Source organism: Helianthus annuus, chromosome 14 (genome assembly GCF_002127325.2).
Source record: "Helianthus annuus cultivar XRQ/B chromosome 14, HanXRQr2.0-SUNRISE, whole genome shotgun sequence".
In the NCBI taxonomy this organism is placed as follows: Eukaryota; Viridiplantae; Streptophyta; class Magnoliopsida; order Asterales; family Asteraceae; genus Helianthus; species Helianthus annuus.
This window is the reverse complement of record NC_035446.2, coordinates 134791715-134806459: the sequence shown is the minus strand read 5'-3', so window position 1 is coordinate 134806459 and position 14745 is coordinate 134791715. Positions and strand designations below refer to the sequence as shown.

At 36.2% G+C, this 14745-nt stretch overlaps 1 protein-coding gene across 1 annotated transcript; it reads right to left on the bottom strand.

Moving 5' to 3' along the window:
* Nucleotides 1-6905: 6905 nt before the first annotated feature.
* LOC110904001 lies at nucleotides 6906-11104 on the bottom strand. The gene is made up of 10 exons (XM_022149807.2): nucleotides 10900-11104; nucleotides 10170-10236; nucleotides 9826-10079; nucleotides 9363-9711; nucleotides 8671-9291; nucleotides 8065-8505; nucleotides 7581-7775; nucleotides 7439-7495; nucleotides 7276-7338; nucleotides 6906-7212 (listed from the first exon to the last, which is right to left on the bottom strand). The coding sequence occupies exons 1-10, from the start codon at nucleotides 10938-10940 to the stop codon at nucleotides 7129-7131; spliced, it is 2172 nt and encodes a 723-aa protein (XP_022005499.1). The 5' UTR covers nucleotides 10941-11104; the 3' UTR covers nucleotides 6906-7128.
* Between the last annotated feature and the right edge of the window lie 3641 nt (nucleotides 11105-14745).

Below are 14745 nucleotides of genomic sequence, written 5' to 3'. Positions count from 1 at the left end.
GTAGGCCCAGCTTGTATTTGCGCTTCTGCACAAGCGCGGTTGTATGTTGCAGTCAGGAGGGCTGCCTGCTGGTCATACCAGGTATGAAGGTCCGTGCCTGGTGGGATCACAGCTGCGTACTGTGATAAGTCATGTCCGAACGTAAGGGATGGGCCCCTTTGCGTCGACGTGCCGATGTGTCCGGGTTGCGAGGTTGAGGGATTGACCCCTATCGGACCTAGGTTTGTGGGATTTTGGTTATCCCCAGTGTTGTTTTGGTGATCAGTCATGATCTTGTGAGAGGGAAAATGATGGTTTAAAAAGTGCTAAGAGTAGCGGTGGGCGCCAATGATGAAACAATGGTTAACCGGGCAAGGTTAACTCACTGATCTCGTCAAGAAGGGTTAATCCCTTCCTCTCGAGGATCGCTGGCTGGATCACCGGTGGGTTGATTTCCTGCACAAGGAAACAAACCGTGACTCGTAACAAGGAGGATGGGGTGGGGGTGCTCCTTGTTACCACTCTCCGGCGTGAGAATCAGTAATCTGCTTGGGAAGCAAAGTATGATAGTAGTAGTAGTGAGAGAGTTGTCAAGAGATACCTCAAACCTGGTTTGGGGTTGGTATTTATAGCCGAGGAGTGAAGGAGGAGGATGATGGACAGAATGACGACATGCTGCACCTTTGCAGGTGTGTCAGGCTTGTCGGGTGTGGAGGTTACGCCACGTCAGTCTGTTGCTTACGTAGCCCTGACAGATTACTGTCATTGGTGCTACTTGCACTGTGTTGTCAGTCCCACTTGTTGGGCGTATAGGATGCGGTGCGAGCCGCATCGCTGCCTGCGGTAACATCTGATGTTACCGCGTCCTTTGCTTGCGATCAAGAAATACGCGAAACGCGGTGCCAGCCGCATCATCGACTGTGGTGACTGTCGCAGCTTCCTTGTATTGATAGAAGTGTTCACTGGGCGCGGTGCCAGGCCGCGTCGCTGTGAATACTTCCGTTTTCATACACCAGATGTGATGCTATGCCGCATCACCCTACCGTTCTCATATTCCAGGTAAGTCCTCCTCCATCACTGGACAGATTGGATTCAACCACTGTGTCGATGCGTTCCCGCACGGACACAAGTAGGTTGTTAGCTAGTGGGGGTTTTGATAAGGGTAATGGTCACTCGCGGTCGATGCTGACGCGAGATCTGGGACCATACCCCTTCATACCGGGAACTAGGTCAATGCGAAACTCAACCTGTCTATCCGATGGTAGTCCCGGGAGCTCATCGGGAAACACTTCGGGGTATTCTCGTACTACTGGCACTTCCTCGACCTTCTGCTTTTCTGTAGTGTTTACAACATATGCTAGAAAGGCAACATACCCTTTCCTTAGGCATTTATGTGCTTGTGCTATCGTGATGAGGTTCTTAGTCTTGTCAGTGCTGTCTCCCGATACAGTTAGTTGTTTGCCGTCGGGTAATCGGAGTCGGACGATCCTTTTGTCACCTATAACTTTCGCATGATATGGTGTCAACCAGTCCATTCCTATGACTATGTCGAATTCTCCAAGTTCCATAGGCATTAGGTCTATATGGATAACATGGTTGTTTAAGCTTATTTTACAATTCTTAACTATGTCGACTATCTCTCTTTGACTTCCATCAGCCATTTCTACTGTAAAGGCATGATCTAGGGTTTGGGACGCCTGGTTCAAGTAAGGTCTAAAGGTAGTCGACACTAGACTTCTATTTGCACCGGTATCAAATAACACACGCGCATATACATCATTTACGAGATACGTACCCGTGATAACGTCTGTATTGGTCTTGGCTTCTTCCGTGGTGAGTACAAATGCCCGCCCTTTTGGCTGATTTGGTTGTGTCCTATCATTTCTTTTAAGTTCGGGACATTCAGATTTCATGTGGTTTGGGTCTCCACATTTGAAACACTTCTTCTTTTCCTTGCATTCTTGAAGAGCATGACCCGTCTTTTTACAATTTGGACAAGGAAAATGACACTCCCCGTATGAAAGCGTTTGCAAATTTGACATGGAGGAAATGTTTTAGGCCTTTTAAAGTTGTTATTCCGGGTGTCCCCCTTTCTTTCTTCCCACTTTCTTTTTGGTGCGGGAGATTCAGCCTGCCGCAGAATCATCTCGGCAGCCATGACGGCGCTAGCCTCAACAGTTTCTGCAAAAGTCTTGGGGGATTTGGATTTGATAAACACCCTCATTTCAGAGGGTAGACCCCAAATAAACCTATTGATCAGTTGTTCCTCAGTCAACGCTAAATAAGAAACCAGTCGAGATATGTCATTGAAACAAGAAACATACTCTCGATAGGTTTTATTTCCCATTTTTAACTGAAAGAATTCCACTTCCAGTTGCTCAGTCTCACTAGGAGGACAATACTTAGCAAGAAACTTATGACTAAACTCCTCCCACATCATCTCCTTAACCTTTTCTTTTCCCTCTGTTCGGACCACAATGTTCCACCAGTGAAGGGCTTCAGCTTCAAACATATGTACGGCGAACCGTACTTTGTTGCGGTCATCACACTTACATAGGTCTAATACTGACTCCATTCTGTTGAGCCAGTCTTGAGCTTCTAGTGCTCCCTTTCTTCCGTCAAAGGACTGAGGTTTACAGGACATGAAGTGCTTATAAGTACATTCCTTTGGTTTGGAATATTCACCTTTTCCTTCTAGTGGCATGGTTGCAATAGTGTTTTTCCTTTCGCCCTTTCCTTCTCTTTGTACTGGCGTGGAGGCTGCTGAGCTTTCTTCATGTCGTTCTCCAGATTGGTTAACATTACCGGTTTGTGCATTCTTCATTACCTTAGCCACTTCCACAGCTATATTGTGGATATCCTCAGTATTTAGACGCATGCTTGTACTAGACCGGGACCTGACACTATGAGAGGGAGTTCGAGTCCTATAAGAATCTTCCTCTCTCCTTCTGTTATTCTGATTATTTCTAAACCCTTGTTCATCTCTATGTTCAGACATTGTCTCCTTCCTATATGAATATGAGTATAAAGAGTTACTAGTATGTATGATACATCATTATAAAATAACAACTATATACATCACATAGAGATATATATATATATACATGTATATCTATATATATATATATATAGCACATAGAAAGGCACAACATAGTTTACTTCTTCTAGCGTCACTCAACTGACTATGCAATGACTTTTCCTGAGAACATGTTATTTGGCCTAGTCTGAGTGTGCTATTAATCTTTAGAGAACTACTGGTTAAAGCTTAGGCATTCCTGCAATACCTAATTCGCTAAAACCTCGGGCTCTGATACCAACTGTAACACCCACCCCGTAACCCGGGTGATTGTGCACAATTGATACACTTACAGCGGAAACAAACTAAACTTTCATTAAAACTTATAATAGTCTGAGTACAACACTTTATTTATTTACAAACTTTTGGCAACTAAGAACTCCTTGATCTTCTAAAACTCCACAACTGTCAAGTAGTTCCTATAGCTTTCCTCATGACTCACCTGAGATAAGTATACTCAAAACGACGTCAGTTATATACTGGTGAGCTCATACTATACAATTTTTATAAAGACAGACCACAGTTTATATTATATGCATACACAATATGGGCATGTGACCACATTATAGTCAGGTTGGGCCTCATTGAACCTTATAGGTCACATTTGACTTGTCACAAACCACCGTACAAGAGACATACTGGTCCTCCAGTTGTGTCCCCCTACGGCCGTCACATAGGTATGAGTGTGTGTCGCTGGACCTTATAAGCACGAAGTGCCTGTGGGTACAACACCTTATTACCCTTCCCAGAGTGACACACCTCATTAAGTATAACAGGATCCCATATACCCCTACTGACACATGCATACTGCAGCATTCTCATTATTACCAGTTATGGACGAGTATACTATCACAGTTTAAAAGACAAGTATGATGACTCACCTGATTAGCAATTGCTTAACAGCCGCTAGTAATACTGGGTTATGTCTCAAGGTCCTGACACAATTACATAATCCTAGGTTAGGTAATGGTACACCTAACTAGTCATTATCATGGTTGGATATTGGTTAACCCTACCTTGTTTAAGTATGGGTGATCAGTCCATGCCTAACTAATGCTAGGCTACCCAATACCCGCCCCTGACAATAACCCTAGTACCTAAAAATAATACTAACACTACTACTACTAATATATTATTACTAATAATAAAACTAATATTAACTACTAAAAATAAATAATAAATAACTAACCATAAACTTAAACGAGAGTATACCTCAAAACTATCTACGGCATGTTGATGTAGAGTTTCCCTACTCCTGCTCCTACTCGCGCTCCAAAAACGACTACTAACAACACCCAACGGGGTATCGTATACTCAGGATTCTCTATACTAGAGCATTCCCGTTAAAGAAACTGGTACCTAAACAAACTACTGAGGCTCTTATTTAAAGCAAGCAAGCAGGAACCTCAAATCCCTTTATGTTATGGTCGATGTGGGGATTCAATTGACGTGCCTACCTACCTGCTTGACCTGCTTGCTTGCTTGCTTATATATATTAATTCAGCTGCTTAACTCTTTTCTCTTGTATAACTTTAAAATATGACGTTTTATAAAACGACGAATATGTCATTAGAACGAGCATATTTTTATCTACGTTTTAACCTAAGTTTCATTAAAAACGGAGTAAGGTAAATAAAATAATATATTTAATTATTAATATTAACGGTCTCCTATATTAGCCAAGGTTTGTCAATATATTTCACCTTTCACACAATCTTCTTACTCGTTTAACAATATATGAAATATAAATTAAATATTTCACACGTTTATAACCAGCACATTAAGGTTCGGGGTATTACACCCTCTTCCAATATGAAGGTTATATCTTGGAGTCTCATTTTGTACAATACTTTACAGGTGGGCCAGAGATTTTATGGTAATGGGCTTTCAGTTGGGCAATGGGTATTCCCTGTAATGATGGGTGGGTCTGGTCACCAATGATGTCCGTGTTCGCAGGGCGTGGGCGCCTTTCGCCAATGAGTTTACTCGAATGACCAGACTTGTATAGCATTCGTTGGCCGTACAAAAGATATATATACTATATATGTTAGATTCATACAATAATACTATTTAATAGTGATAGTTTATCTTTAGAATTGAACAAATATTGTTTTTCTCATAAAAGTCGCTTCACAATTTTTTACATAAAAACACTGTACTTTATGTGTTTTTTCTCGCAAAAATTACTCTTAACAATCTTTTGCACAAAGTCACTCCACATGTCAATCTAAAACAAAATTGTGACTTTTTTTTTTTTATTTTAAATAAACCGGAATAGAGTTTTCTTTGATAAATTCCAACTTTGCACCAAATATTACAAAACCATTGCACATCATTGGCGTGTCAAATTTATTTGCAATATTTAACCTTTTAACTCGTGACCAAATAAGATGTAAAATGATTTAAAAGATAATACACTTATATATAATTTTTAAACTCAAAACTTATATTGATTATTGTAAAAACCAAAGGTAGGTACTTAGTTATATTGATTTGTTTGATTTACAAAGGTTGAAATGAATCAATTTCGACTCAAATTTTAGATGAATTTTTGAGATGTTCTAAAGAAATAATTTACAAGTGATGCAAATAATCAAGAATGTTAACATGAAATTTAGAACTTCATGTGTGTCCACACGTGCTCTTTTGTGTCATACGTTACTTATATATTTTTTATTCTTAAAAAAGAATCCAACACGATGAAATTGTTGAGTGACTTTTGTAAGAAAAAAAAAACAGAAAGTTCAGTCTTTTTATGTGCGAAAGAATTTTGAGCGACTTCTGCGAAAAAAAAAGTGTAGCGGTTTTTATGTGAAAAAAAATTGTGAAATAATTTTTGTGAGAAAAGAACATAAAGTATAGTATTTTTTATGTTATTTCCCCTTTAGAACTAGAGTTTTATAAAGTTATTAACTATACACTAACAAGTCTATTTATTTTACTTAACAATTCTTAGTAAATTTACTAAATTTAATCACGTACTATATAATGCAACTACGAAACATAGATAATCTGGTTAACACGTATTTATAAAATAGAATAATAACAAACATAGGCCTTAAGGCTATTCTAACGATGTATTTTCTGGTTAAAAACTTAAAACACAGTAATTTAAACATAACTAGTTATCGGTTCTTAATTTATTGTTTATTTTTTCTAAAGCAAAGACCCGGCACTCTAGATCACCCTAGCAAATGGGGATCGCCCTTCCGCCCAAAAAGCAGTGGTGACTAGGCCCACCCTACTAGGAGGAAACCACGTAACTAAAAAACCCACTGGCTCAACCAAGAACAAAATTTGTCCCAGACGAGAATCTAACCCTGACCTCCCATTTAAAAAGTCATTGGGCTACCGTTCAACCTGAAGACTCGGCGGTAAAATTACCTTCCATATTTTACCAGGAGGATGTGAAAGTAGTTGAATTGCACCTTTTATAATTTTATCTACTAATAAATTTTAGTAACTTTTGTCTAAACATTACAGCCTGGCTGCATCTTCAAACTTAGCGTGCTCCATTTATCAACACATTTAAAACTCCGACAACCTGTTACTGGGGTACAACTCTTCACTGGCGTCTTAATAATCAAGCAATTAAAACTTGTACGCTACCAAATATTGCACAAGTTTTAATTATTTATCATTCATAACAATATACGCCACCATTGGCGTCCCCTACCGACTGGTCCCACGGTCAACTTGAGGGGGTAATAGAGTAAATCGGGTGGTGCTGGGGTTTGATCACCAGACCTCCACGAGGCACTAATGTCGGTATCGTGGGTACCCATATAATAATTAAAACTTGTACTGTTTCTTAATTGCTTCTAGTTTCTGGTTATAGACCTTGTCAACATTTAATAATGATATAACTAGACTAGACACACAACACTTTGATACATACAATTATACAAACAATGATTTACAGCACCTTTACAGTCTTATACATATATACCAAAAAGGATTATTACCATACCCGATGTTATTATGCGACACTTGTAACATAGTGTGGCGTAATCCGTCAGCGGGTATGATAACTATAGATAGATAAAACGGATTTACCAGAAAACCACACACATTTAAGTTCCAAGCCTGTAGGAAAGGCAGAGATGCTGGCCTTTTTGATATTCGGCGGAATATTGACCCGACGAAAGCAAATTGACCTGCAATAATCAATAATTTAATATCATGCAATGCAGATTTTAACATGAGTAATCGTGAATTACCTTGATGATCTCCCACTTAGAGCTAGGCCGCACATATGCTGCCAAGATGGCCATGTGAAAATGCTGAACAAAACGAACATAAACCCTTAGATCGTGTCTCCATGGTAAGAAACCATGCATGACATACAGGGAAACACTACATTTAACATAAACAAAAGCTTACCCTAAACGGATCTCCTCTTAGAGACTGCACAAACATTAGGCTTCTTGCATTTTGACCCTGAAAAGCAGAAATAATTTTGAGTACCATGTAATAAACAGTGTGCTAGTGAAGTGTTTAAACTATTATTAAAATTTTAAAAAACCTCTAGGTATATATCCCTGAGTCGCCTTCCGGTTTGAGCACAGCAAACACGAACAACAGGTTCATCGCAACTCCCGCTAATTATATAGTCTCTCCCATTCATATAATACGATCGAGTGTAGTTTTGACCGCTTCCTGTGGGAGCGATATCGAAGTTCGTATGAAGCCTTCCGTCTACAGCCAAAAGTTGTTTAACCTGCCAAAGGATTATGATTTATAAATCAATGTTTTCATGACCGGACCGGACGTCGAACCGATCTCCTTAACGGTCCACTGGTCGGACCGGTCGAACAGGATGTAAGAAGCGGGTGATGTTGTAAATATTATAAAAATAAATAGGTTAAAATTGAAATTTTTTAGTTTAATAAATATCCGGTTCAACCCCTAAAAATCCGGTTCAACCGGCCGGTTTTCCGGTCCGATAGGGTGAACCGGACCGGTCCGGTTTTCAAAACATTGTTTATAGGCTGTATCAAAATACCTACCTCATTGTCAACAGCTGATACAAGAAGATAAAGGTCATCAGGAGAGAAGCAAACCATTACATTTCCGCTTGAGCTCGAAGCGGTGTAACACGGGTTAACGGGTTTTGTTCTCAAGTCCCACATTTTAACATCGTGATCAAACGATGAAGTAACAAAGAGAGAAGGGGAATGATGGGCAAATTTGGCCACATTGATGGCTTCTCGATGCATATCAGTGAACAAATGTAAGCGTTTTCCAGTCGAGATGTCATACACAGCAACTTTCTTCGAGTATCCGCTTGTAAGAATCTGTTCGTCTGTTGCATTGACATGAACGGAAGTCAAATGCTGAAAGTCATCAAAGTCAACACCAATAGAACTGCTATAGTTATCTGCAACTTCTGGTAGTGTGTCGTTTATGTCGTATAATCTCAAGGATCCGTTGTCATAACCAACAACAAGCTGTTTGTCATAAAAGAAAAATTTTTATAATTAAAGCTACTGATTTGCTGTTTTATCTACAACGGTTCAAATGGGTCAATGTGTTTGCGGGTCGCCTGTTTGGACCCACACTTATAAGTTACCTAATTTGACCCGAACCGTTTTGCAAACAAGCATAAAACATACCTTGGATTGGAATCTCTTAAGCCAACAGAGCCCTAAAACGCTCTTATTCGTATCGAAAACCGGCAAATATTTAACGAGATTTCCGGTCTCATGATTAATGACGACGACTTCTCCTTCTAACGTCCCAAACGCCATTAGGCTGGGGTCCGTTTGGTGATACTCAAACTGCCTCGGTCGAAGGATTCGGCCCTCTTCTTTCATTATCTGACTAATATTCGATAACGGATGTAACACAGGCCATGCAGACGAACCAAGTTTAGCAGCACATAGAGACCTCGAGTAGAAACTTTGACTTTTTTTATGTAGTGATGGGCCCTTTGACTTCAAGGACTTTTGGTTGAGTATACCGCTTGTTCCCGTTTCGCGCATATGTAATACACTAATGATGCTTTCTTTGTGCTGTCGTTTATTCGGTAATACCTCATAGTAGCTTGAGAAGACGGTTTTAGCTCGTTCGCCATCGAATTTCCCTATTTGGCAATTATCCAAGACTCGTAATCTCGGCAATGAAACGATCATATACTCTCGGTAATGTTTCTGGAAACATATCGGTGAAGGATGATGCAAGTTGTACTTTTGTGAAACAGTGTATTCATCAATGTGCAATTTACCAAAATAACCCTGGAACAAGACGGAGTTGAGATACATAATGATTAGATATGCATGTAATGTTCTAACTTCTAAGTTCTAACCTCAGTTGGTGTATTATTTGAAATTTTGGTGGCGTTTACGTCTTTTAAATGGCATGGGGAAGTGTCCTTGCAGCATAAACAATTTTGAAACCGTAGTTCCAGCAACGAAGGAAGTTTTAACAAGGCGGCAACCGTAGTCCAAAGATTGGATATGCGTGTGGCGCACATCGATAAACGGGTTAGATTTGGCATGTAAGTGAAACAATCTTTTTCCATGGTACTAAGTGAAGTGCAAAAGTCCATATTAAGAGTGTGCATATGCATAAACTTTCCAGCCATGTTAAGCGTTTGAATCTCAGTTGACTTTACGTTTAACACTTGGCAGTCCAGACCAGAGTTGAAAAGATCCCTGGAAACAGTTTAAATCCGTAGATGGTATAAACAAACCACTATTTATGTGGCGTAATTGTGTAAATATTAGTATAAAGTTTATGGTCAATGTGATGGAAACCACAAAATAGACCTCAAGATATCCTCCTTTAGTGGTGTATCTCGGATATCAACTACTCGAAGCCTTGTGTTGATAGCATGCATCAATGATAAAATTGTGCATTCGTCTAAGCCAACGCTTGATCCGCAAAGCAAGTCAACAGTCTCGAGGGCGTTTGAGTCGTTTGAGCGGAAAAGATCGGTGAGGGGAAACAAATCAGCGTTTTTAAGCTGGTCTAGTGAAATCACCATCGTACATTTTTGGCATGTGAGTTTCTGAACCATGGCCTAATAAGAAGGAAAGAAAAATGTTAGGCTTCAAATATGTAAGTTTTAATCGCAAACGATAGGTTTTCAGTGTGGCAAAGTATATATGACCTTCTTCAACCATGATACAACATCTGAGCTAGGCTGCACCTTATGCATTTGACAGATTTCCATGTACCTATAGCACCCATACAAGATAGTATGTTATAAGTTAAAAGAAAAAGCTACACTTCAAATATTGATATTTTGTGACAAATAGCCATAGGCGGTTCGCCTGACTCTCACACTAATTTCCATCATCTAGACCCCAATTTTCCCCAAATTTAGCAATTTTAGTAAAGGTGAAACTTTTATATAATTAATTCACCTGCTTAACAACTAAAAAAGATTAAAAAAAAAAAAAAAACAAACTAACTAAACTGAAGTTCAGAATATTACCAAAAATAATGGATCCACATATGACATATGTATCTTCTAAAAATCAACAACTTTAACCTCTAAACAAAAACAATATCTCTTCTAACAAAGAACAGAGACACAGCTACACAAGTGAACTCAGATTATATACATCCTTTCATCTTCTAAACTTAACAAATTAAAACTCAATCATCAATAACAATAACAAAATCACAGTCTTACTGTCAATTTGGAGCCCTAGAAAACTTTTACAGAGAGATCTCCAGTATTAAATAAAATTGCATAATCAACAATTATTCCAGTAGCAAACTGAAGTGTTCCATAAACTCATCACACTTTCATCAACACACGCAGTACAATGCACAATAATTATCACATGACAGAATACGAACAATCTCTTGTTACAGAAATTATAAACACAAACCTGTTGAGTAAATCAGAGATATGTGGAGATGAAGACATCATGGAATATGTGAAATTCAGCTGCTGTTAGTTCTCATCTTCATATGGAATTTAGAGAGAGAGAGAGAGAGTGAGTTGAGGTTGTGGCTTGGTACTGGTAGCTTATAAGCAACCCCACTTATTACGGAATATGAATTATTCACGATAACCACTGCTCCTTCTCTTCGTGATAGATAGAATGAATTTTTATACGTGTTCTGTTTCGTAACGTATAATTCCACGTGGACCATCTAACTAATCCTTATCTAACGGATTAAAAAAATCATGTTTAATTATTAACATGACACTAAATCAGTTGTATCAACCATCAACTATCCAGTAGTGGTTGGTTTGATTGTTTAAAGCACATAGGAAATTAAATTAAACCGTCGGCATTTTTTTTTTCCGTTGAACCTGCAAGTTAGGTTAGATTTATCATTGTGTTGTGTGACACATGGAAAATTAAATAAAACATGGGAAAACATTTTACTTTTAGTGACACGGGATACCAAGTTTTGTATGGTTAAAATTAAGTTTTAAAAATTATGAATGTAAGTCTCAAATTTCAAACTTGAGATCTTTGCGATAAACTAAAACTGCAAGTTATCAACTTATTTAGTGTTTGTTATAAGTGTGAATGTGAATTATAGCAAAAGCACACACATATGCACTCACTTTATTTTCTATCTAATTTTTTTTTTTATTTTTTATCTAAAATCTTTCGTAATTTTTAATTGTTAAGTTTGTTTTATAATCAACCGGTTCTTACGAACAGTTTAATCCCTCCAACCCTTGTTCCAACCAGTAGCGAAGCTTGAACTTTTTAGTAGGATGGCCAAAAGTTTTAATGAAAAAATAGAAGGGGGGACTCAATACATGATTTTTTTTTTTCTGAAATTTATGCTTTGAAGCAAAAAAATATTGGTCCGGGGCACATGGGCGAAGCTTTTAAGGGGCGGGAGGGGGTGGCCAAGCCCTCCGAACTTTTCGCTCAGTAGTGGAGAGTATGTAGTTTTCGTATAGAAATTTTTAGGTATATACGTTTTCGACCACCCGGTTTTATATAAACTTTTAGGTCCGTTAACTTTCGCCCCCGGTCAGAAATCTCAAGCTTCACCACTGCCAGGACAACCCTAGCCCGACTAAGATCCGCCCTTGGTTCCAACAGAGTGATTAGTTCGGCCGAGCTAGTTTTCTACACAATGATAAAAATAGACATAAATCAAGTAAATAACCAATTAAACCTACTTTAAATAGCAATTTGATACAGAAAAAGAAAAAACTGGTTACCAAAGTGTATTAACTAATATATTTTTATATACTCTTTTGTAGAAAAAGAAAAGCAAGAACATGCCAAAGTAATAACAGATAAGTGGATTGAGTTTACAGACAAGATATTTCAATATAACGTGTTAAATCCTTGATGTGAGACCACAATGGACTCGTCCACAAAAAGTCAAATACAATGAATGATCGCCATTATTTGCTAGGACATGAATATTTTGCTTTTAGACATTTTCACACGATATTGACATTTAATAATTAAATAATAGTTTACACACATTTTCCCTTTTTCTTTCATGGATTACTGGTATTGCATTGATGAACCAATGATGGCATGTATCATGATATAAAATGGATTGACAATCACATATTACCAAAAAATCATTTTATATTATATAAAATATAATAAAGATAATTTTGTTTAAAGCAATAATGGTCTATTATTAAAGCAAAGTAAGCAATAACGGTCTATTATTAAAGCAAAGTGTGTACAATCGTGAATATGAATATAACCAAAACAAAACAAGTAGGATACCTACTGCACCAAAACTCATCAAATTATAATCCACAAAATTAAATTTCAAAAACGACAAAATTTTTTTAACAACATCTATATATGAATACTAGCCACGAGGTTGAATAAATAAATTTTATATACTAAATAATAAAAGAATATATCTTTAAAAACCTCATTTATTGTACGGGTATAATAAATATAATTTTATATATTAAATAAAAAAAATATTTATAAGAACCATATTGTACGGGTTGATATATCTATAAGAACCATCTTGTACGGGTTGAATAAATGTAATTTTATATACCAAATAAAAAAGTTATATTTTTAAAACCACGTATATTACAGGAGTTGAATAAATGTAATATTGTTTACCAAATAATAAAATAATATATCTTTAAAAAACCTCATTTATTACACGGGTTGAATAAATGTAATTTTATATAAATAATAAAAAAATTAAATCTTTAAAAATAAGTGCATTACACGGTTTGAATAAATGTAATTTTCTATACTAAATAATAAAAAATATATCCTTAAAAAACCCCGTGTATTGTACGAATTGAATAAATCTAATTTTATATATCAAATAATAAAAAGTTATATTTTAAAAAACCTCATGTATTACATTGGTCGAGTAAATGTAATTTTGTATAGTGAAAATAAAAATATTTAATATATTAATACCAAGTTTGTTTTTCGTGATAAAAATAGATTATTCTGTTGTTGCAAAATTTGTTAACGAATTCTCAATAAATTTAACTCTTTAATTAAAACTCCGTAAATGTATAAATGCTAAATAATATTAGTTAATTTTATTTTAAGTTTCGTAAAATCTATTTGATACCAAACTAAAAAAACGTTCAGATATAATTAATTCAAATAATTAATATTATAAATGAGATGGAGATTAAACTAAATAATAATTATCCATAAGATATTAAACTAATAATATTTAGTAGGAGGGTTATCTATAATATAAGATATTAAATTAAATAATATTTAGTAGAAAGGTTATCTATAATTAATTATAAGATATTAAACTAAAATAATAATTATCTATAAGAGATGGCTTAATATGATGACAAGTGTCCCTAAAGTGGTTTCTTTTATTATATAGTACTAACGGTAAGACTCGTGTGCAAACACGGGTTGTTTCTTAGAAAACCATGCATAACAAATATAAATGATGAATATATTTATATTTATATAGACTTATAAATAAAATAAATAAATAAGTCAGTTGGTAAATACTTAAAGTTTAGAGTATAAAAATATAAAAATATACAATTTATTAATCTTTTGTAAACGAAATAACATTTGCATTCAAACATGTTTCCTTCAACCTCCATAAAACACTATTTTAACCCAACACTATTATAGATAATTAGTTACAATTCACCTCTCCACAACAAAGTTATAATTTTTTTTACTTATTCTTGACACATTGATAGAGAGTAAAAAAATAATTAGTGCAAACTTACAAAATTGATATAAACTAATGGTCAATAGGTTTATTCAACAACAATTCCATTATGTTGATAGCAAACCACTGTTGTCTATTAAGTGTTAAAAACCTCTGTTGCTTTCCAACAGGCTTTCCTAAAAACTGTTATCCATTATCTCCAACAGAGCTTGCCAGACAGATAGATAGTAAGTATCAGATGTTAGTCAACCCATGTTAAAAAGGTGAGTCAACAGAAATTACAAAGGTTAGTAAACAGATGTTAAGAGAATAATGTTATTAACAAAGAATTTAGTACTCTCATTAAAAATGAGAGCTGCAAACACGAGTCGTTTCTTAGACAACCATGCATAACACATATTAATAGATATATACATGTATAGATATTGTACCAAAACATATTATTTGTTTGTAGACATAGGTACTTAATAGAATTTGAATACAACTTAAGGTTCAACAAACGTCAACTACAAACACACAATCACCTGCCTCAACAACTTTCAGCAAAACTAAATCAAGGAATCAGCAGAGTTTAGAAATCAGCAGATCTTTATTCTCTCATC